The sequence below is a fragment of the Zea mays genome, chromosome 8 (genome assembly GCF_902167145.1).
Source record: "Zea mays cultivar B73 chromosome 8, Zm-B73-REFERENCE-NAM-5.0, whole genome shotgun sequence".
Taxonomy (NCBI): domain Eukaryota; kingdom Viridiplantae; phylum Streptophyta; class Magnoliopsida; order Poales; family Poaceae; genus Zea; species Zea mays.
In genome coordinates, this window is record NC_050103.1 from 177,743,753 (window position 1) to 177,765,448 (window position 21,696).

Here is a 21,696-nt window from a genome sequence, read left to right on the forward strand (position 1 = left end):
CAAATTAAGCTCTCGGCTTTCGACAGTGAAAAATGCACGAATTTCGTTTGTGCTGTGGAGGAATAAAACCGGGTGGAGCTAGCATGTGTGGTATACCCGGAAAAACAGGTGCTGTCTACGAGGGCGACGAGGGGGTGAATGCAAAAGAGGAGGCAAGCATATACGGCGTTTAGGACGTCGCGAGCCTGCGTCACCGGTGGCCCCCACCGTGACGTCGCATAAGCACCCATAATCCTTCCTCACCGCCCGCCTCGCCTTACCCGCACCATGATACCTCCGCGCGATCCCAACTGACATCCGTGGCCCACGTACAGAAAACCAGCCAACCAGGCTTCGGGGTACCATCGGTTTCACGTGCCAGTTTGGTTGAGACCAGTGATTGGCCATAAAACGAGGAAAGGGAAGTTATACGGCGTGGGTATCCACAACGAGACAATGTCTATTCAAAGTAGTGGGTGGGCCTCTTACAACGAGACACGGTCTATTTTTTAGAAAGTGATGCTACGTGAATTATAAGAAATTTTAATAACCGTTTTTTATGAAGGGTGGACCATATATCTATTCTGAATGAGTAAAGAAAGATGTATGTATTCATTGAGTTTGCTCAAATCTATGAATATCATTGAAGCTATGATAATAACTATTTCAGGATTTCACTTGTCATCCACTTATGTTCTTCACAGTAGCTAAGCTAGAGAAAAATCTGAGAGGGTAAACCTACATTTTAGATGCTTAGATTTAGGGTCTGTTTAAATCTTATGTGCTAAGCTTTAGCATAGTGCTAAATTTTAGCACTCTCTAATGGAGAGCATAAGTTTAAAATTAGTAGTGTTTGGATGGCAGGGCTAAAGTTTAGCATATGGATATATAAAGACATATTCACATATATACCTCTAATTAATGTGAGGCAGGGAGAGAGAGTGGAGTAAGGGCTTGTTTGTTTATATAGTGTTAAAGTTTAGCACCTGCTAATTTTTTTGCTAAACTTTAGCACTTGTGGCTGTTTGGATACAAGTGCTAAACTTTAGACTTTAGCATATTAATTGCAGCCACATTAAATGTCCGAGAGCATGAGGAGGGGAGAGAGAAAAAGTGACAGTTGTGAGTGGGAGAGAAAGGGGCTGGGATCACTTTTAGTTTATTTTAACACCTTTGGAGGAACTAATGTGTTAATGGGTATTAAACTTTAGCACAAAATTTTTAGCCACCATGTTTGTTTCTTTAGTAGATAAACTTTAGCAAAAAGTGCACTGTTAACCTTTAACAAGGGTAGGAGATGTCTTTTTTCACTCTGGACCACTTTTAGCTCACTTTAGCACCCTTATAGGAGCTAAACTGCTAATGAGTGCTAAAGTTTAGCACTTACATTTTACACACCTTTTAACACTTTTCTTTGGATCTCCAAGTGCTAAAGTTCTAAAAGTGTAGTGTTAAATTTTAGCATCATGAATTCAAACAGACCCCTGATGCATGGTGAAAATCTGATCTATTTAATAACATTCTATTTTAGGTGTATTCCATGGTGTGCTGGTTGTTTTAGGTGTCGCTCCTAGAGAACTATCGAGTTCGGCGTGTATTCTAAGGAATGATTTTTACAAAACTGTGTTCTTATTTTAGTTGTTGCTTTGATATTATACTTTTTGATTGTTACATCATGTCCTTGAGCAGTTACATCCACACGCGGAGTACCTCCTTCCAACCTCTATGTTTTCAATATTGCTTAATACAAAGCTTTGGGTAGGAGTGGTTAAGAGCATCCCCGAGAGGCTCTTTATAACTTTACTAATTTAAAGAATATAATAGAGATTTTAACGGAAAATATATCATCCAACAACTTCTTCAATTGGATATACAAATATAGACACATCTATTCCGGATTTCGTGTTTGTCAAATGTGTAAAACGAGGATAGCTCTCTATACTGCACATAAGATATAGAAAAGCTAATTGTAGAGTAAAAACCATAGAAAACAATCTTTACTAAAATGACTCTCTAAATAATGATTTAGAGAATATATTTTAGAAAAACTCTTGGAGATACTTGAAACATATCTTAAGTCGTGGCATTTATATTTTTTTGATAGTACTACTTAGGCGTGGATCTCTAAACGTTATATGCCTCAAGGAGTAGTTTTATCTCAAATTTTAAAAAAATAAAACCTATATGCTACATAGGGATATGTTTTATGTGATGAATGAAATAAGACCTTCAATGCATGTATAGCAGTTTGACAGGCTAGGTTTATTAACATTTCTTACTACTCCAACGTTTTTGCTTGCCAAACTGAGATCCTATCCGATGAGACGAAAATCTCCAAGCATCAAAGTCAACCTATGATCCGGTCGCTACGCTCCAGCCCAAGCCTTCCGGTGACGGGTCTCCGCTTCGCTCGCCAACTTGGCCGTCTTCTTCAGAATTTGGATCACAAACTCAACAAACATGTCCTATATAGTTTAGGCTCCAACTACTGAATTAAACGCTAATAATAACACGTCTAAACAATTAAAGTAGTCAAAACATGATATAAACGATGGCATTACATGAAGGCCAAACATGTATACACGAAAAAAACATGTGCTTTAAATGGTTGTTTAGGTGATAAAGCTACAAAAGTTTAGGTGCTCCATGAACCTTGTGGGTGTAGATAATAAAATTGGGTTTCTTCATGAAGGGAAAATCTTATTCCTTTTTAAACCTTGTTTATATGACTATGTGTATTGCTTTATGTAAAATTGGTTATATATATATATAATTGTACAAGTATATTTGCAATAAATACCTTCAAATGAGAAAATTATAAATGTTAGAATGAGGAAAAAACTAGATGGGCGCACTGTTTAATTACACGGATCAGCGTAGGGTATGTTTGGAAGCACCCAATTTTTAAGAAACTATTTATGGAAGCTTAGTTGGTTCTAAACATATCAATTTATGCCTCATTTTATAAAAACTGGACTCCCGGTTTCTTAAAAACCAAAAGCTAACCTTCCCTAGCTAAAGTCAGTTTATAAACAACACTGAGGTGGTTCCAAACACCATTAACCAGTCTTTAAGAAGTGGAGATAGAAACTAGATTCTTAAAACTTCCAAAAAGAGCCTTACTAATTTGGGCTGAAACAACACCTTAATAGAAATGCTATTTCACGTTGACACGATTTCTCTGTCGACTAGCATAGAGAGAAGCTACAGGTTTGTAGTCCTGCATAGAATAGCTTGTCTCTTGGCTGAATGTAATCTGTTTTCCATGTATGTATATGTGTAGATGCATGTCTACTGCATTACTTCTCTACCTCTGTGATCACCGCGAACCAATGGTTATGCTACAAAGGGAAGGAAAAAAAAAACTGTCTCATCATATTATATTTTTCTTCTTCCCTTTACGACGTTACTTACACTTACACATCTGAGGATATATACACAGTCCATGGCCATTGCACGTTTTACGCATACGAATTCTCGAACCATCAGTAAGCATACCTACGGATCCAAGACACAGCAGCAGCAGCTGCTGCTGCTGTGTGTTCAGAGGCTCCAGCACAGGTCCTCGGTCGGTCGATCAGGTATGCGTGCATCCTTCCATTCCATCATCCCATAGTAGCTACGTACATTGTCAAAGAGTCTCTGTCCCCTCCATGCTCCAGCATCTCCACGTATTCGCAGCCGAGTGCGCGCATCTCCCTGCCACCACCGCGCGCGCCTTGTGCTGCTCGACCAGCGTGCAAGCAACCACCGTCGTGGCAATGGCATCAACTGCTGGACGCCGTTCCATTTTACCATCCGATATACCATACCATATATCAGCAGCTACCTCTACGCATGCTCCTACACAGGCTACAACACGACGTCGCGCCGCTTCTTGGGGTTCGGCTCGGCGGTCCCTTTCCTCATCATCGCCACGAACTCGCTGTAGTCGATCCTCCCGTCCTGCGCAACGATTCCAACAACAACAGCCGATCAGCCGACGGCCGAGAGCTCACCATCATCATCACCATGCATGCAACGACGACCGATCGACTTACGTTGTCGGCGTCGACCTCCGAGATGATGTCCTTGATGTCCCTGCCGTCCAGGAGCCCCTTCTCCTTGAGCGCCTGCTCCAGCTCCTCCTTGGAGATGCACCTGCAGCCAGTAAGCCACGAGACGGCCAGAGCAGCTAAGGTTTCACGCCGGCGACGCATTATTGGACATGGCAGATGCGCGCGGCACCGTCGGAATGCTGCTCTATCTGGTTTAATTTACCCGCTGCCGTCCTTGTCGAAGTACTGGAACGCGGTGTAGAGGTGTTCTTCCCTGTCCATCCTGTTCATGTGCATCGTCGCCGTGATGAACTCCTCGTAGTCGATCGTCCCGTTCCCGTCCGCGTCTGCCTGCATGCGTTAGTTTTGTTCGCGATCATATATCAATCGTTCAGGGTCCTGCAGCTTCAGCACCGATCGATCGAGCCGCGCGCGCGTGTGGCAAGGAAAACGAGCTAGAACGAATGCATGCATAGAAAACTCACGGCCGCCATCAGCTGCTCCACTTCGGCCTCGCTGAGCTTGGTGCCCTGCTTGGCCAGCCCTCGCCGCAGCTCGTCCACGGTGATGGTGCCGCTGTTGTCGGAGTCCATGCCCTTGAACATCTCCTTCAGGCCCCTGATCTCCTCCTCTGACAGGCACCCGGCAATGACCTTGGCAGGGGATTCAGTGATTCGGATTTCAGAATAATGGTGGGTGGCCTGTCGTCAGGCAGGTCCTTGTGGAATCAGAATCAAATAATTAATGCACGTACGTACCCTCAGCGCGGCCTTCTTGAACTGGTTCATTGCCGTGAACTGCTTGAGCCTGTTCATGACAGCGTTGTCCAGTGGCGTGTCAGGCGCTTCACCGTCTTCCTTGATCCAAGGATGGTCTGGCACATTTCAACCAAGTGGTTTAGGAACTCAGCGATTTTAAAACTGGATTTTTCTTTTTTTGGTTTTTAGCTCAGGTTTTATCAGTTGCAAAGAGTCAGCTGCCTGCACAAGGAGGAGACTCAGAACATACTGAGGACGTCGTAGGCAGAGATCCTCTTCTTGGGGTCAGAGGTGAGCATCTTCCTGACGAGGTCCTTTGCGCTCGGCGAAATGCGCGGCCACGGGTCGCTTGTGAAGTCGACCTGTCCCCTCAGGATGGAGTTGAAGATGCCGTGTTCGGATTCTGAAACGCATCATCTTTCAGACATGCCTGGTGTGGATCGGAGCGCCAAGCAAAGCGCTGGGAATAAACAGGTGCAGAAATTGAGGACTTGCCGGCCCAGAAGGGCGGAACTCCGCAGAGGAGGATGTAGACGATGACGCCGATGCTCCAGATGTCCGCCTCGGGGCCATAGTTCCTCTTGAGCACCTCCGGCGCGATGTAGTACGCGCTGCCGACGATGTCCTTGAACACCTCCCCTTGCTTGAAGAAGACGGACAGGCCGAAGTCAGTTGCCTTGAGCGGCGCTTTCTCGTCCTTGTTGAGGAGGAGGAAGTTCTCGGGCTTGAGGTCGCGGTGGATGACGCCCAGGGAGTGGCAGGTGTGCACGATCTCCACGATGGTGCGGAGCAGGGACGCGGCGGCGCGCTCCGTGTACTTGCCCTTGGCGATGATTCGGTCGAAGAGCTCCCCGCCGGCGCAGAGCTCCATGACGAGGTGCACCGACTGCTTGTCCTCGTAGGCGCCTTTGAGCTCCACGATGTTGGGCTGCCCGGCAAGGTGGTACATGATCTGCACCTCGCGCCGCACGTCCTCCACGTCCTCCTTGGTGGAGAGCTTCCGCTTGGCAATGGTCTTGCACGCGAAGCGCTCCCCGGTAGCCTTGTGCGTGCACAGGCTGGTGACGCCGAACTGGCCACGCCCGAGCTCCTTGCCGACAGTGTAGATGCTGCGCACGTCCTCCATAGGCCGTCCCAGGACCGGGCCGATAGGCGCGGGCGGCTTTGTGGGAGTGGGCGCCGAGCCTGCCGAGGCGCCGGCCTTGAGGGACAAGCTGCCGGAGTGGAGGTGGGAGGAGGGATCGGCGGAGGCAGCGGGGGCGGGCTCCGCATCCCCGGAGCCCGGGCAGCAGTTGCCCATGGCGACGGGGCGGCGGAGGGGCAGCGGCGTCCGTCCCCCCGGAGAGGATGACGGTGATGGGGATGTGAAGCCGTAGGGGAGACGAAGGCGACCTGATGAGAATTCTATAGCGCGGGGGCGTCGTTGGGTGGTGGCGATGGCCGAGGGAACGGTGGGTGGGGAGGAAATGGCGGGAAGGGATGCCCGCCTCCCTCTTCCCGTACCGTTTGGTTTGGGTTGGTTTTCTCTTCTCTTTATTACGGAGTTCCCTGTTTTGGAAGGTAAGGTTTTTCAAGCATGTAGGGTGGACTTGAATTATCAGATGGATACAAGCGAATTTAGAGTGAATTTGGATAATTTTGGGGTTTTATGTGAATTTGGTTGCTTAATCATGTCAATTTCAAGAATTGATAACATTGGTGTCTATGTTATTGTGGTATCCATGAATTATATAGTAGCCCAAGTATAAGGTCTCTTCCTTAATTTGTCTCACTAGATTAGTCGTTCCACTATCCATCTTTGGGTGTGGAACCCACAAGTTAAAGTTTGGCCACCCTATTTTTCATGAAGTAGTTATTGCCACGTTGAGTTTGTAACTATTTAGCTAAAAAATCTCCAAACTTTTTAAGGTATAAATATGATGTTTTATTTCCAAGTTCTTTGAAGTGGGGCCTTGCTGTAGATCTTACCACACTAATATGCACGAAGTAGATTGAGTCATTTCCGACAAATTTCTCTTAATATCACTATAATTTAAAGGTGTAATGATGAGATTTAGTTTTAAGGTATGTTTTTTATATCATAGGACAAATCCAGATCTAGCCATAATGATATGCACAATGTTGTTTACCATTATTGTTGTGGTTTTCGGAAACAGGGGACACAATAAAATTAATGTTCGGTGGGAGAGGCTGGCTTGGACTCACTCTGAATGGTGAATCAAAGGATACAAACATATGGTTTATATTGGTTCAGGCTGGCGCTTTAGTCCAGTGTAGTGCTGATCGTAGTATTGATATGAGGATCATGTTACAATGGGTGTAAGTGTGAGAATGGGAGGGAGTGCAGAACTTAGGCTGAATCCTCCTCTCACGTGTCGGGCCATATCACACAGTCTGATGAGACACAATGATAATTGTTGTATTGTTGTGTTAGAACTTGATGTTTGAATTACTCACCAGTCACTAGTTTATGTTTCAACGTTCACTGTCAGACCAGTCTAATGCTCGTGGAAACCTCTCTTGTCACTCAATAGAGGTCGTCGGACCCAACACATTGGTCCAACGTGGCCACCGTTCACAGAGTCTGACAACCCTTTAGAAGGAAACCTAACTCAAATAGTTGTGTCGTATGGACCAATGTGCCTTGGAATTCTCTAGTCTGTTTCCGCATACCGTCGTCTGAGTCAATTCATTGATCTGACACTCCATGATTCACATGGTCCGACAACCAACCTCTATCACACTGTCTATGTGGAGGCGTCAGACTAATCCATTGTAGTTTGACGACCCTATAACATAGGGTTCAATACCTCCAAAGCCATTCAAACTTGTCTAAATTCAAAAATTATCAAAAACATCAAGACCAACATTGAACACATATATAAACTAACAACCAAAGTCATGACCGACATATACTACATATACCAAAACAATTCATGCACATTTAAAAAGCCCATGCACAAACATATCCCAAACCTTCGTATATCAACTAACCAGGAACATGCTATTCATGATAATTGTCCAATCCATGGTTCAGGGAACACTCTGAACCTATTGTACCCATCCAATTCTACTAAACAACACACATAAACATTGAACAAATCCCTAAAGTTCATATCCCTAGCTAGCAAAACATCCATGGAACAAATAAACAAATCAATTTAGCTAGCAAATCCAATTCTACTATCTGCCATTGCAGATGAGAGGATCTAGTGAGGGAGTGGTTAGAGGCGACGGTGGTGGTGTCACCTGGAAGATTATTTCCTTATGCGAGTGAAAGTTGTGAGAGAGGGGAGAGAGAGGAAGAAAAATATATAGGTTAAATTCTTGGCCTATCATTACTAGATACGACTTTTTGTCGAGTGCCACATGCACTTGGTAAAGGCTTTTGTCGAGTGCCATGCTGGGTAAAGAGGGTTCGTTGATCTAGTCATCGACAACAGTCTCTTTGTCGAGTACTTTCTATAGGGCACTCGTTAAAGTAAAGTTACCGTGACGATGGCTAGTGATAGAGGCTTTGCCTAGTGTCTGCCTATGCACTCGGCAAAGAGGCCTTCTTTGTCGAGTGCCTGGCTAAAGACATTCAGCAAAGCTAGTACCTTTGTCGAGTACCCTCCTATGGGCTACGACACTCGACATAGTTAATGACCGTCGACTACAAACAACTGTTGATGGTGTTTTGCCAAGTACCTTAGTTTGTTGAGTGTTGGACACTCGACAAATAAGGCTTTGTCGAGAGTCTGTTTATGCCGAGTGTTCTGCTCTCGACAAAGAGAGTATTTACCGAGTGTGGTTGTTTGCTGAGAGGGACACTCGACAAAGTATATTTTTTGTCGAGTGTCCAAGGTTTTGCCCTTGGCAAACATCTAAGCTCTCGACAAAGAGCACGTCTTCGATAGTGTATCATGGTGAGTACGGTCTTTGACCACGTAGAAATGGATCAACATTGCACGCCATTGTGTCACGCTAGCCGCGCTGGCATGGTCAACAGGATCATATCCACATATCGTTTTAGGGAGCAATTAGAGAATTAAAATATTAATTTAAAAGTTAAAAATATAAAAACACGCATGTGGTTGACAATCTCCGACTATTTGGTTGGCGTGCGGACGCCTGCACTCGCACCACATGTCACTACCGGAATCGACGGCTTTGTCGAGTGCCTGAAGCACTCTGCAAAGCCTTAAAAACACTCGCCAAAGTGTTTGCTGAGTGTCGCACTCGGCAAAGAGGGCTCGACACCCAGTGTATCGGCAAAGCCTTCTTTGCCGAGTACTTTTTCTCGGGCACTCGGCAAAGCGGTTTGCCGAGTGCCAGAGAACACTCGGCAAAGAAAAGCAGCCGTTACGACGCCGATTGACGGAGACAGCGTATTTGCCGAGTGTCCAAGGTGACAGCACTCGGCAAAGAATCCGCCAGAGGGGTCCCCATGTCAGGTACTTTGCCGAGTGCTTAGTATGGCACTCGGCAAAGCGTGCTTCTTTGCCGAGTGTCAGAGCCATTACACTCGGCAAAGAACCTATACCGGTGCCTAGGTCTTGGTTCTTTACCGAGTGCTATGGTCCTGACACTCGACAAAGCACCTCTTTGCCGAGTGTCACACTCGGCAAAGTGACCAGTACACACCTTTTTTTATTTGTTTTCCCTATTTCATCCAAACAAACAAAAGATATTTCACAGATATCACATATATACATCACAAATCATCACATACATATATAGCCAACACAAACAGTATTAACAAAAATTCTGACATAAGTATTCAACATAAGTTGAGAGGTTCTCAACATAAACAGTATTAACAGAAGTTCAGAAGTATCAACACAAGTTCACAAGCTTTGACAAGTATTCAACATAAGTTTTGTGTTCAAAACACTGAAAACATAACTCTCATGGAGGTAGGCGGTTCGACTGGTGCTGCGTTGGGCTAAACCCTTCATGAGGGTTGTTGGATGCCGCTCCAGATTGGCCCTGCACAGAGAAGAGATTGCATGTGTTATACCAGACGCATTACCAACATGTAACTACAATTTTGATACTCATAGGAGTATGGAACAGAGCAGGGTCAACTACAGGGAATAATGGAGGTGGCAGAGCAAACCCTGTGCGGCGCCAAGGCTCTGCATGTACTGGAACATCTCTGCCATCCTCTGATCAGCTGTCGCCCGCTTCGCCATATCCTTGCCTCCATCTCTTGACGTTCCCTCCTCTCTTCTTCTAGTTGGGTCTGTAATATTACAAGCCAACGTTATAGTAACTCAAATAGAAGGTATATAACTCAAGGAAGGACGAGTTACAGAAGCACTAACCTCAAGTTGTTGTATGCGATGCTGTGAGCTGTCGTGCCGAGGTCGTATGGCTGGACTCGAGCCCGTGCTCCTTGCTTGCACCTGAGATAGAGTGGGAGTGGAGGACGAGTCGATTGCCCCGTCGGCAATCCAGTACCGCCCATGTCTCTTGCCTCCTCCGACCCTCATGAGCACATCGGGGTCGATCGACTCGGTGCTTGGATCATAATCTGGGCCATGGACCTCCTGCGCCATGGCGGTGTAGTCATGAAGGCGGCTGTAGACGGCGGGGTTGGTGTAGGCCTAAGGCCCGTAATCCGGGTTGTAGGTGACGTCAGACGTCGCCTTGCCCTTATGGGCCATAGCATAGGCCGAGAAGGTGGAGCAAGGCCGGCCACCGTGTGACGTCGACTGCAAGAAAACCAACAAGATAGTTAGAGATAATATCTAATCTAGTGCTATCTACCTAAATAAAAAAGAGGGTGTACCCATGCTTCGGTATATTGGCCCAGGCTCCGGCTGCCTTGGTGGTGGGAGGGACCTTGCATCATCATACGCCGTTCCCGGCTAGCGTTGTGCGCCTCGTTCCACTCAGCCGAACACCACCTATCCACCATCTACTTCCAGCACAGAGGATGTGCGGCGCACCAATGTGGAATCATCTACAAAGTAAACACGTAAAGTGCATACTAGAAGATAAAATAAAATGCATGCATGGAATCATCTATAAACGATGTATCCATACATTATTTTAAGAATTTGCAATGAATGCGACATATTTTACATTATACTAAGACTTACCCACAGCTCTTGCTTCACCCGCTCCACCTTGTTATTGAATTCCCGGCCGTCCTGGTCTACTGCATCGGGGGCGACAGTGTAGTGGTCAAAGGTGTAGGCTGGGCCCGTCACTCCGGCGTACTCAACCAGTCCAGGGAAGTGTTCCCTGCACAGCAGGCCGAAGATGCCATTGGGGAGGCGACGATGACCCCCAGCATAATCCACAACCGTCCAAGACATGTCCAAGTGATAAATAAAAAGTATTAGTTTATATTATGATTTTGAACAAGAATGAAGAACATAAAGTTACATGCCTCTCCCCATCCGGCCGAATCATAGGCCGCCTGTCCCGAAGTATGGGACGCTGAGGCAGACTCACGGGACCTCGCAGGTAGATGCTCCTCGAACCTGAGGCGCCAGAACCTGAGGCGGTCTGCTGAGCTTTGTGCCTTCGTCGTCGTCCTGCTGCTGGTCGTCGTTGTCCTGCTGCGCCGCCTGCTGCTGGACAAGGTCGTCCTGCTACGCCGCCTGCTATGCCTCGTCCTGCTCTGCCTCGTCCGCCGTCCTGCTCCTCCTCCCCCTCCTCCTCAGCCAACCGCCCACCATATTTGTCCAAAAACCTGCAATTAAGAGTAAACAAATAAGCACATATAAAAAGATATATTTAAAAACAGGTGCGAAATAAAAAGTCATATAGCATTACATTAAAATAATCTTCATATGTGTTGGGGTTAGCCGGATCATAACTCTCATCATCACTATCAACCATTTCAATCTCAACACCATCGAAAGACGCAAGTTCATCATTAATGTCATTGCCTTCAAGGATTACTAAGTCATTATCATTTTGCACCTCATCATCCTCCTCATCAACAACCATTTCAATATCTACGTCCATTCTGATAGCTTTGGTTAAGTCTATCTCAAATCACCCTTCTAGCCCATCTTCTTGGAAGAACTCTCCATCATATGTGTCCGGGTCTAAGTTATACTCTTCATCGTTAGGAACAGGTAACCTCCCGTGCGGCGATACCTTATACACAACATCTCAACCCTTAAGATGTTCTTTCGTTTGACATGCATATGGGAGATAATACACTTGTGTGGCCTGTTGGGCCATGATATAGACATCGTCTCCTGGTAAGGTGGAATCTTGTCGAGTTTCGACTATCCCAAGATTAGAATGTGTCTGTCTCATCACTTGAGGGCCAAACCAATGACATTTGAATATCACTGGAGTAAGAGGTTTGGAACCATAAAAATTGAGATAATATATTTCTTCAATTCGTCCAAAATAATCGACATCGTTAAGGCCGGGCGTAAAGACTCCAGAACACGTTGTTTTCCGATTGGACCGACTTTTGTCGTAGTTTTGTTGTGCGAAAACGGTATCCATTGACGACATACCCAGAATATTTCTTGACCCTATAAGCAAAGTCGTTGGCTACTTGTCTCAACTCGGCACTCATAGATGGATCTCTTTGGCCCTGCAAGTATTCGCAAATTAAAAGACGCTAAATTGAGTTCATAGATGGATCTCTTTGACAAACTAAGCACATACCTTACGTTTGAACCAGGAAATGAAATCGGGCAACCCATTTCTCGCACCCTTTCTAAGAAGAGTGTCATATTCCTGTGGAGTGGGGTCCCTTGATCGACGCCAGAATTCATGAAGAAATTGTTCCATGTATGGCGTCACCTCTTCAAGGTTGGTCAATACATATAGCATGATATGTCGCCACTCTTCATGTGTTAGGGTCTTGGTGGTCGAGCCACTTGCGCTTCCGAGTTGGCCTCGAAATATGCTAAGGTTCGATTCATTGTCGCCGTCATTGTAACGAGGGGGTGGATTATGCACGTTCGGCAGTTTGTCAGCATAATAAGTTGTTGTGAAGTTTGACACATCCTCTAGAATGTATGCCTCTGCAATGGAAGCCTTGATTTTGTATTTATTTCTACATTTCTTTCGAATAGTCTTTAGACATCTCTTGATTGGATAGCACCAACGTCCCTACATGGGCCCCCCCAATTCGTGCCTCATAGGGGAGATGAAGAATCAAATGCTGCATTGGATTGAAGAAGCCGGGTGGAAATATCTTCTCAAGCTTACACAGTAACACGGGTGCCAATCTTTCCAAGTCTGCAACCACGGTCCGAGATAACTCTTTTGCACAAAGCTGACGGAAGAAATAGCTCAACTCTGAAAGCGCTAGCCAGACGTGCTCAGGGACATAGCCTCGAACCATCGCAGGAAGAATCCGTTCAATCCATATATGGAAGTCATGACTCTTCATCCCTAAGACTCGCATAGTAGATAAGTTCACCCCCTACTCAGGTTAGCTGCATACACATTAGGGAACATCAACATCTTGATCCACTGAAGTACTTCCTTCCTTTGGGCCCTGCTTAGGACGAAATCGGCCTTAGGCCTTCTCCACGTCTTTCTGCCACTTGGCGGCCTCATCTCTAGGTTTGGTCTATCACATAACGCTGTCAGATCCACTCTTGCCTTTACGTTATCCTTTAACTTATCAGGAATGTCCATAATTGTTGCCCATAGTGCCTCGACAACATTCTTTTCAGTGTCCATCACGTCAATGTTGTGTGGAAGGAGCAGGTCGTCATAATAGGGGAGCCGAGTCAAGCCAGACTTATGTGTCCACATATGCTGCTCACCATATCCCACAAAACCACCTTCTATATTGGCCATAAGCCCATCTATCTGTTGACGAATTTCGACACCAGTCATCGTTGCAGGTGGGCGGTCTGTCACTACAACATCTTTCGTAAAGTTCTTGATGTCTAGGCGGAATGGATGCTCAGGAGGGAGAAATTGTCGATGTTTATCAAAGGACGAATATTTGCCACCCTTTTTCAACCAAATGAACCTGAGAGCTTCCTTGCAAACTAGGCATGAGAACTTACCGTGAACACACCAGGCGCAGAATAGCCCATACGCCGGTAAGTCATGCATGGAGTACTGGTACCAAACATGCATTCTGAAGTTTTTCTTCGTAGCTCGGTCATACGTCCATACCCCTTCCTCCCAGGCACGTACCAATTCATCGATCAAAGGCTCCATGTACACGCCCATTTTATTCCCCGGGTGTCCGGGAATTATCAACGACACGAATATATTCTGCCTTTGAAAGCACACACCAGAGAAGAGATTGATTGGGATAACAAACACGGGCCAACATGTGTACGGGGCAGCGCTCATTCCATAGGGATTGAACCCATCTGTGGCCAACGCAACACGTACATTACGAGCCTCTTCGGCTTTCTCACGGTAAATGGCATCAAAGTGTTTCAATGCTTCACCAACGGATGCGTGCACCATCTTATCAGGATTGTATTGTTTTCCATTTTTGTGTCATGTCATCTGTTTCACGGATTCCTTTGTCATGTACAGACGCTGGATCCTCGGTATGAACGGAAGGTGCCGTAGGATTGTCAAGGGGATGTCGAGCTGCCTCTTCTGTCCATCACCAGAGTCTACCTCCACGAACCTAGACAATTTACACTTGGGATAGTACTTTGCCTCAGCGTATTCTTTCCTAAATAGCACGCAGCCCTTCTTACAAGCATGAATCTGCTCATATGTCATCTTGAGTGAATGAAGGAGTTTCTGTGCCTCGTACATGCTCTTTGGCAGAACGTGATCATCCGGAAGCAGTCTCCCAATAACCGTCAACAAGCCATCGAATGCGTCTCTACTCATGTTGTACTGCGACTTGAACGCCATTACACGCCCAATGGCATCCAGTTGAGAAACCTTTGTCTTGTCGTGAAGGGGCTTCTGTGCCGCGACAAACATGTCGTAGAACGCCTTTGCAGTCGTCTCTGGCTCGTCATCCATACATCCTCCCGTGTACTGTGTCTCCTGATAGTCGTTCAACATATCCACTACCCCCGCATCGACATCATAATCCTCGACGCGTTGTCTCAGCACCTCCTCTCTCGTACGATGCGCTTCACCATGAAAGATCCACCGAGTATAGCCCGACGTAAATCTATTCTTCCAAATATGTTCTACCATGGCCTTCTTTGGTTTTCTTTTCCGGTTGGCACATTTGCTGCACGGGCATGGGACTAGACTCGCTCCTTTAGCAGCTTCGCCATATGCTCGTTCCACGAAATCATCGGTCTTTCTAATCCATTCAGTGGTGACATTGTTCCTTCCACTACGGCCCGTGTACATCCACTCACGATCCTCCATCCTCTAACAGAAGCCTACCAGAAAATTTCGGTAGCACCTCCCCTGCACGGGGAAGTTTCGAAATCTTAAAAATAAAACTATCAGCACGATGGCTGACATACACGCATAATTCAATGACACGACGGCCAGCCATCACATATATATATATATATATATCCAATCCATGAGACATACACACATAATTCATATATATATATATATATATTCGCTTCTATTCTATCCATGTAATATGCATGTTTTAGAGGTCGACATTCTTTTATTAATCTACTAGAAAAAAGGTTATCCACACAATGCAATTTCTAAGTACCTAGTGGCTAGATATAATACAACTCTAACTATCCATCACATTATCAATCACATGCTCACATATATAGAGAATTATGAATCACATTACCAAGCGGTGGTGTGGTACCGGGCGCGACGGCGATTGAGGGCGAAGCGTGGGGACGGCGGTTGAGGCCGGGGCACGGCGACGGTGGCGACGACGGTGTGGCGGTGGCGCGGGCCGAGGGCGGACGACGCAGTGAGGGGCAGGCGGACGGCGAGGGGAGGGCGCGGCGAGGGGAGGGCGCGGTGAGGGACGGGCGGACGACGAGGGGAGGGCGGACGACGAGGGGTGTAATACCCCTGGTGTTACTGTCACTAAAACTTGAGCATAACATCATAAGCATTGACATATCATGTGTTTGTCACACCTAGAATGCATTCACTAGGCAAAAGTTCAAACAAGTTGTATTGATGTGACATTTCATAAGTGAAACCCTAGGGTACAATGTTTAACCCTAGATTGGGTTTAAAGGGGTAACCAAAGCCTAAACAAGAGAAAACTTCAAAACTTGATAACAATGATCATAAAACACTACCATTAATGAATTTAAGGGATATCCAAACCCTTAGAGCACCAAAAACCCTAAAGAGAACCCTAGAAAACCCTAGACTAAAACCCTAGGGGGTTATTTGCAAAATGTGCACACTCTTGGACTAAAGTGCAAAAACCATGAAAATATGGTATCTTAACTCATATGGTTCACATGTTTGGAGATTTACAACTTAAACCCTAAGTTTTGGGCCTATTTGCAAAAAGCCACATTTGAGCTCTATTGGGATTAAGTCTGAAATTCAGAAAATTGGCTCAACTTTGAAGCTTTGTAACTTCAAAATTAGGATGAGTTTGCCCTAGATCAACACATTAAACCTATAGAGCTATGAAAGGAGAACAATTCTTATTAAGTGACCAAGCACTATTGTTGTGTAAAAATTGGAGAAAAGCAAGCCCAAAGTTGGGCTGTTAGTTTGTCTGAAACCTGAATTATGGTATTCAGGGTCATGGGATGAACTTTGGGGGGCATTTTGGAGATGATCCCATGGATGTTTGAGCATGGTGACTACAGTTGGTTTATAGATGGATCATTATACAACAAATTTGCTACTGGCCGATCAACAACTTGCCATGTAATTTTAGGAGAAAATCTATACAAAAAATGCTCTGTCAGGCCGACTGAATAGGCTGCACCATGGTACAGTAAACGGACGGATCAGGTTCAGAGAACCTCGCCGTCAGCAATCCGTGCGCCTAGATCCACGCCGTCGTTGCGATTCGTGCTCACCGGTGACCGGATAATACTCCTAGGTAAAAGATCTTCGCTTGGGGATAACTCTGGTGGCTGGCCGCCGTACCCCCTTGCCTTGCGGCCGGCGCAGATAAGTTCACCGGCGTTGGCTGCCTGCTGATCTTGCGCCACGTGCCCAGGCACATTACCACGTCGCAGTTAGTCGTGTTAGGCATATCCGGTGATCGCCGGAGGGTCCGCCATAGTGAAAGCCACTAAGCACTTGCGCCAGTGCCCCTCTTCCTCTCCGGCCGCCGCGCGTCTTCGTCCAAATCCTTGGCCACCGCTTAAGCCCGTTATAAATTGAGCGCACTGCGAGCTCCATAGGGTAATCACGCACCAAGCCACCAAGTCTTGCCTCCAATCGTTCACCAGAGACCGTGAATTTCTCATTGCCCCAATCTCTGTTTCCACTACCGTAGAAGCACCTCACCGTGGCCAGCTTGTTCCAGGTTAGTTCAAGCGCTCTGGTCATTTGTTCTAGTCTCCTTAAGACCTCCTAATGCTGTTCAACCCCTCTGATTGAACTAGACCGCCCTGGATCACCGAGAACGCCCACGTTCATCCACTGTCCGCGCTGTCTCCGTGGACAGGATGATTTAGAGTCTCATTAGTGAAATTGAGTGAGAGGATCGGGTCTTGAATTCGGTTTCTGCCGAAATAGGGCACCGGTCATTGCGTCAATCGGTCGGTGAGAGTTCGCCGGAGCGCGGTCATGCGTCGTTCGCCGTCGGGGACTTCAAACTGTGAAGAAATGGAAGTGCAGGGACTTTTCTGTAAAGTGTGAGTGACTCCGTTGAATAGTGACTGAGGGCTCTTGACGAGTTTTCCAGGCAAGCGGGGGTCTCTGTGCAAATCTGCCAGCGCTGGCGCGCGTGCGTAGCAGGCTGACTTAGGCCGGTTTCGGTCCAATAGTGTTCGTGTCTTTTCTTTTTCCTTTTCTGCCAGAGCTAAAGAAATTCTAGAAAATTGTAGAAAAATGCTAAAAATACAAGACCGATTTTGCTAGGCTTTTAATTTACTATAGTATTTACTAAAAATAGTTTCATGGTTTTTAGTCCAAATTGGAAATTATAGAGCATTTAAAATAGCCAAAAACAATGCTTCTGGATTTTTAGGGAATAAATAATAAATCCAAAATTCACTAAATTTTTAGGGTAAACTCTATATAATATTTAGAAACCTTGGGTAAAATTTGGTATGGATTGGACCATGTTTGATACTTAGAACCCAAAATCCTAGCCCCTGCCCTACGAACTTCACTATTGACTCCGCGAACCCTAGTTTCTCGGAGATCCGTGAAGGAAAGTTGTATTCAAGACCTTAGACAATAAACTTTTATTATCTTTGCATCTTCATGAGCATTACATGAGCATTCATTATTATACTTAGCTATATTTAGAAAACGAGGAGGAAGTAGAAGTCGAAGAGACAAGGACTTCACCACCACCACCACCTGAGGAACATCAGGTAGGCAACTGCTTTTATTTTGATATCTGCGGAGCAGAGCCTGATTCACCAGTAACACAAGGCAAGCCCCGGTGCATTTGCCACCTCCTTGTTCCTTTTAAAATCTTTCTCACTTACTTGATACATTAGGTAATAGGAGTTGTGTGCTAAACCAATTCCTGTATTTCCTTCCTTGGATATGATTACTTCTCCTTAAACCCCTGTTTTGCAAAAGGTTTTTCTTATGCTTAGCTTTGCTTTAGAAAAACAAAATGTTTTGTTTTCACAAAAGATGATGCTTCAGTGGGTGAGAATGTTTTCAAAAATAAAACTTGATGGTGAATCCATCATGGTCGTGATGGGTTCAACATCGGAAAAGATGTACCTCTGCCAGGTACCAAACTTTGGGTTTGAAATGATAAAGCTGCGACCAGGCGGTTGACTTGCTCGAGAAGAGAGTCTCGGTCCGTCTGAGTCGATTAAGGACTGTGTCGATGTAGGCTTGATGATCGAGGACCCTTTAACTGGTCACATGCCTCATCATGGGTAAGCTTTGCCTCGGGCAGACTAATACCAGAATAAGATAACACACAATGGGAGTGGAGAGATGGCGAGAGTAGCGTGTACCCTCTGTGGCAAGAGGCTGGATGGTGGTGTATCTGTGCTCTCGGTTGGCGTGAACCTGATCTGGTCTTAAGAACCCCAGTGGCGAGTTGACATATGCAAGGGTTAAGTGCTACATATGTCATGTGATCGGAGATCCCCAGCTGGGTACTAATCGATTCGGATCGCCATTACTTCTCGGACATAAAGACTTGGTCACTACCCTACACGTAGCAATCTAGTAAAGTTGCAGGGTTGTTAAGAAATTGGCTAGTGCAGGTGAAGTGATTGAACTAGGATAGAAAGAACTCTAGCTTCAGATAACTTCACTTAACCTAACAAGTAAATTTTGATTTTTAAGGATCCACTATTAGTAAGCATTTCTGCAAACAGAGTCTTTGACTATTGATAAGCCATTCCTTGATCCACAAAAGGCCAGCATATCCTTGAGAGTCTTTTACTTTGTCGGGTAAGTCTTGCGAAAGTACACTTCATACTCAGGGCTTTGTCCCATGTGGTTTTAGGTGAAGAAGCGGCAAACTTTTGTTGCTTTTGTTCAAAGGTGGTACCCAAAGAAGAAAGCCAGGAGTGAAGCTTCGGGAGGAAAATGTCTTCCGTTAAAACTTTTGTTTAATGTCTATCGGGAGGGTTTTTGCCTCCCATGTTATGTAATAATAATACTCTGCACTCATATATTTTGTTCTGGTCTGTAACTATATAACTCTGTCTTACTTTTCAATTAAGTAAGTTATTGTAACTACTTCCGCATTTCCGTATCTTCGATGAATTGTAATGTCTGCGCGATGGGTGAAACGCTCTTGGGAAGGTAAGGAATTCAGTTACCGAACTTTTCAAGTGGTCAGGTGCACCTGCAGGGTTGTCTAAAGTCTGTGGGACAAGAACAACTGTAGGTGGGCCTAATGACTTGGGAGATTCTGTCACAAGGGGAGGGCGGACGGCGAGGGGAGGGCGCGGCGAGGGCGGGCGGACGATGTGTGGCGGGCGCGGCGAGGGGAGGGCGCGGCGGCGTCGGGTGAGGGCAGCGGCGGCGGCGCGTGAGAGTGAGATTGAGAGAGTGAGGAAGAAAGGGTTTACGTTGGTAAGTAAGCGTTCTTTGCCGAGTGCCCGTGATCTGGCACTCGGCAAAGTTTTTTTTAATTTTAAAATACACTTTGCCGAGTGCCCCCGATCCGGCACTCGGCAAAGATTATTCCACTACACTTTACCGAGTGTCAACCAGCTGACACTCGGCAAAGGCTTCTTTGCCGAGTGTCATCTCTAGACACTCGGCAAAGTATATTTTTATTTTTTTATTTTCCCAACCAAACTTTTTGTGGTATGTTCCTACACTATATAGACTTACATGTACCATTTCGGGATAATTATAAAAGTGTTTTCTATAGCTAGTACATTTAGTTCATTTATTTGAATTTCTTTGGAAAATTCGCATTTGAACTGCAAGTGGCTCGAAACATGGAAAATCGTGCATGCAAAAATGATATCTATGTTAGGTAACACAAGTTACGACCGATTTCAGGAGCCGATCGGAACCTTCGAGCACCATGCTCACTAAACATGGTCGTGAACTTGCCATCCACGTGTTTAAAAATTGTATAAAACACAGACAAAGTCAGAAAATCATGAAACTTGTCCACATGTCATGATATCATATATAGAGGCTGTGATAATAATTGGAGAAAGTTTCGAGAAAGCTGTGACACACTATGTGTAGAAACCTAAGAGATCCACACATGAAATCATAGAGATCCACACATGATCTCTTAGGTTTCTACACATAGTGTGTCACAGATTTCTCGAAACTTTTTCAAAATTTTATCACAGCCTCTACATATGATATCATGACACATGTACAAGTTTCATGATTTTCTGACTTTGTTTGTGTTTTATACAATTTTTAAACATGTGGATGGCAAGTTCATGACCATGTTTAGTGAGCATGTTGATCGAAGTTTCCGGTCCGCTCCTGAAATCGGTCGTAACTTGTGCTAAATAACATGTGTATCATTTTTGCATGCACGATTATCCAAGTTTCGAGTGACCTGCAGTTCAAATCTAAATTTTCCGAAGAAATTTAAATAAACGAACTAAATCTACTAGCTATTGAAAACATTGTTATAATTGTCCCAAAATGGTACATGTAGGTCTACATAGTGTAGGAACGTACCACAAAAAGTTTGGTTGCGAAAATAAAAAATAAAAAAATGCTTTGCCGAGTGTCCAGAGAAGGCACTCGGTAAAGACCCTCTTTGCCGAGTACCAGATATTTGACACTCGGCAAAGAATCTGCTTTGCCGAGTGCCGACTTTCGGCCCTCGACAAAGGCTGACGGCCGTCAGCTGTAGACAGTCGCTAACGACCCTTTTGCCGAGCATCGTCTTTGTCGAGTGCTTGCCGCTCGACAAAGCAGTATTTGCCGAGTGTTCCTCTGTGCCGATTGTCCCGCGCTCGGTAAACAAGCTCTTTACCGAGCGCAGGACTTTGCCGAGTGCGGCTCTCGACAAAGTCTTCTTTACCGAGCGACCGATAAAAAAATACTCGACAAAAAGGCTGGCACTCGGCAAAGGCCCGAATTCCGGTAGTGACAGAGTCAGATGACTTGTTTTGCTTGGCGTACAGGCTGAATGAATGCACGCAATGCAATCAAAGGGATGTGGCCAGGCTCCGGACATACGCAGCCGATGTAGCTGCATGCAAACCGATGCTCCTTGTTAATTTGATTTCTATTATACTCCCTTCATTCCACAAAGGATGTCGTTTTAACTTTTTGAGACCAAGTTTGACTTGTTTAATTAAAAAAATTACAATTATTATTGTTTTCATTCTAATTTAATTTATCATACAATTTACTTTCTATTACATAGGGAGTATCTTTTAATTAAAATATTTAATCACTAAATTAATTGTATATTTGTGTTTTTAGATTTTTTGAAGAACACTATACCACATATGTTG

General features: G+C 45.3%; 1 protein-coding gene across 1 annotated transcript; it reads right to left on the reverse strand.

The window, feature by feature from the left end:
* Positions 1 to 3,231: 3,231 nt before the first annotated feature.
* LOC103636568 (calcium-dependent protein kinase 2) lies at positions 3,232 to 6,272 on the reverse strand. The gene is made up of 7 exons (XM_008658919.2): positions 5,270 to 6,272; positions 5,025 to 5,177; positions 4,775 to 4,890; positions 4,502 to 4,669; positions 4,240 to 4,367; positions 4,020 to 4,119; positions 3,232 to 3,924 (listed from the first exon to the last, which is right to left on the reverse strand). Exons 1-7 carry the CDS (start codon positions 6,072 to 6,074, stop codon positions 3,832 to 3,834), a joined length of 1,563 nt encoding a protein of 520 aa, XP_008657141.1. The 5' UTR covers positions 6,075 to 6,272; the 3' UTR covers positions 3,232 to 3,831.
* Between the last annotated feature and the right edge of the window lie 15,424 nt (positions 6,273 to 21,696).

What these genes read in the sequence shown, in the direction of transcription:
- LOC103636568 (XM_008658919.2), bottom strand. Translation starts at nt 6,074, where the DNA reads ATGGGCAACTGCTGCCCGGGCTCCGGGGATGCGGAGCCCGCCCCCGCT. An exon ending in TGGAGCAGCTGATGGCGGCC is followed by an intron (nt 4,368 to 4,501) that starts GTGAGTTTTCTA and finishes TAACGCATGCAG; the next exon opens with GCAGACGCGGACGGGAACGG. An exon ending in TTCGACAAGGACGGCAGCGG is followed by an intron (nt 4,120 to 4,239) that starts GTAAATTAAACC and finishes TACTGGCTGCAG; the next exon opens with GTGCATCTCCAAGGAGGAGC.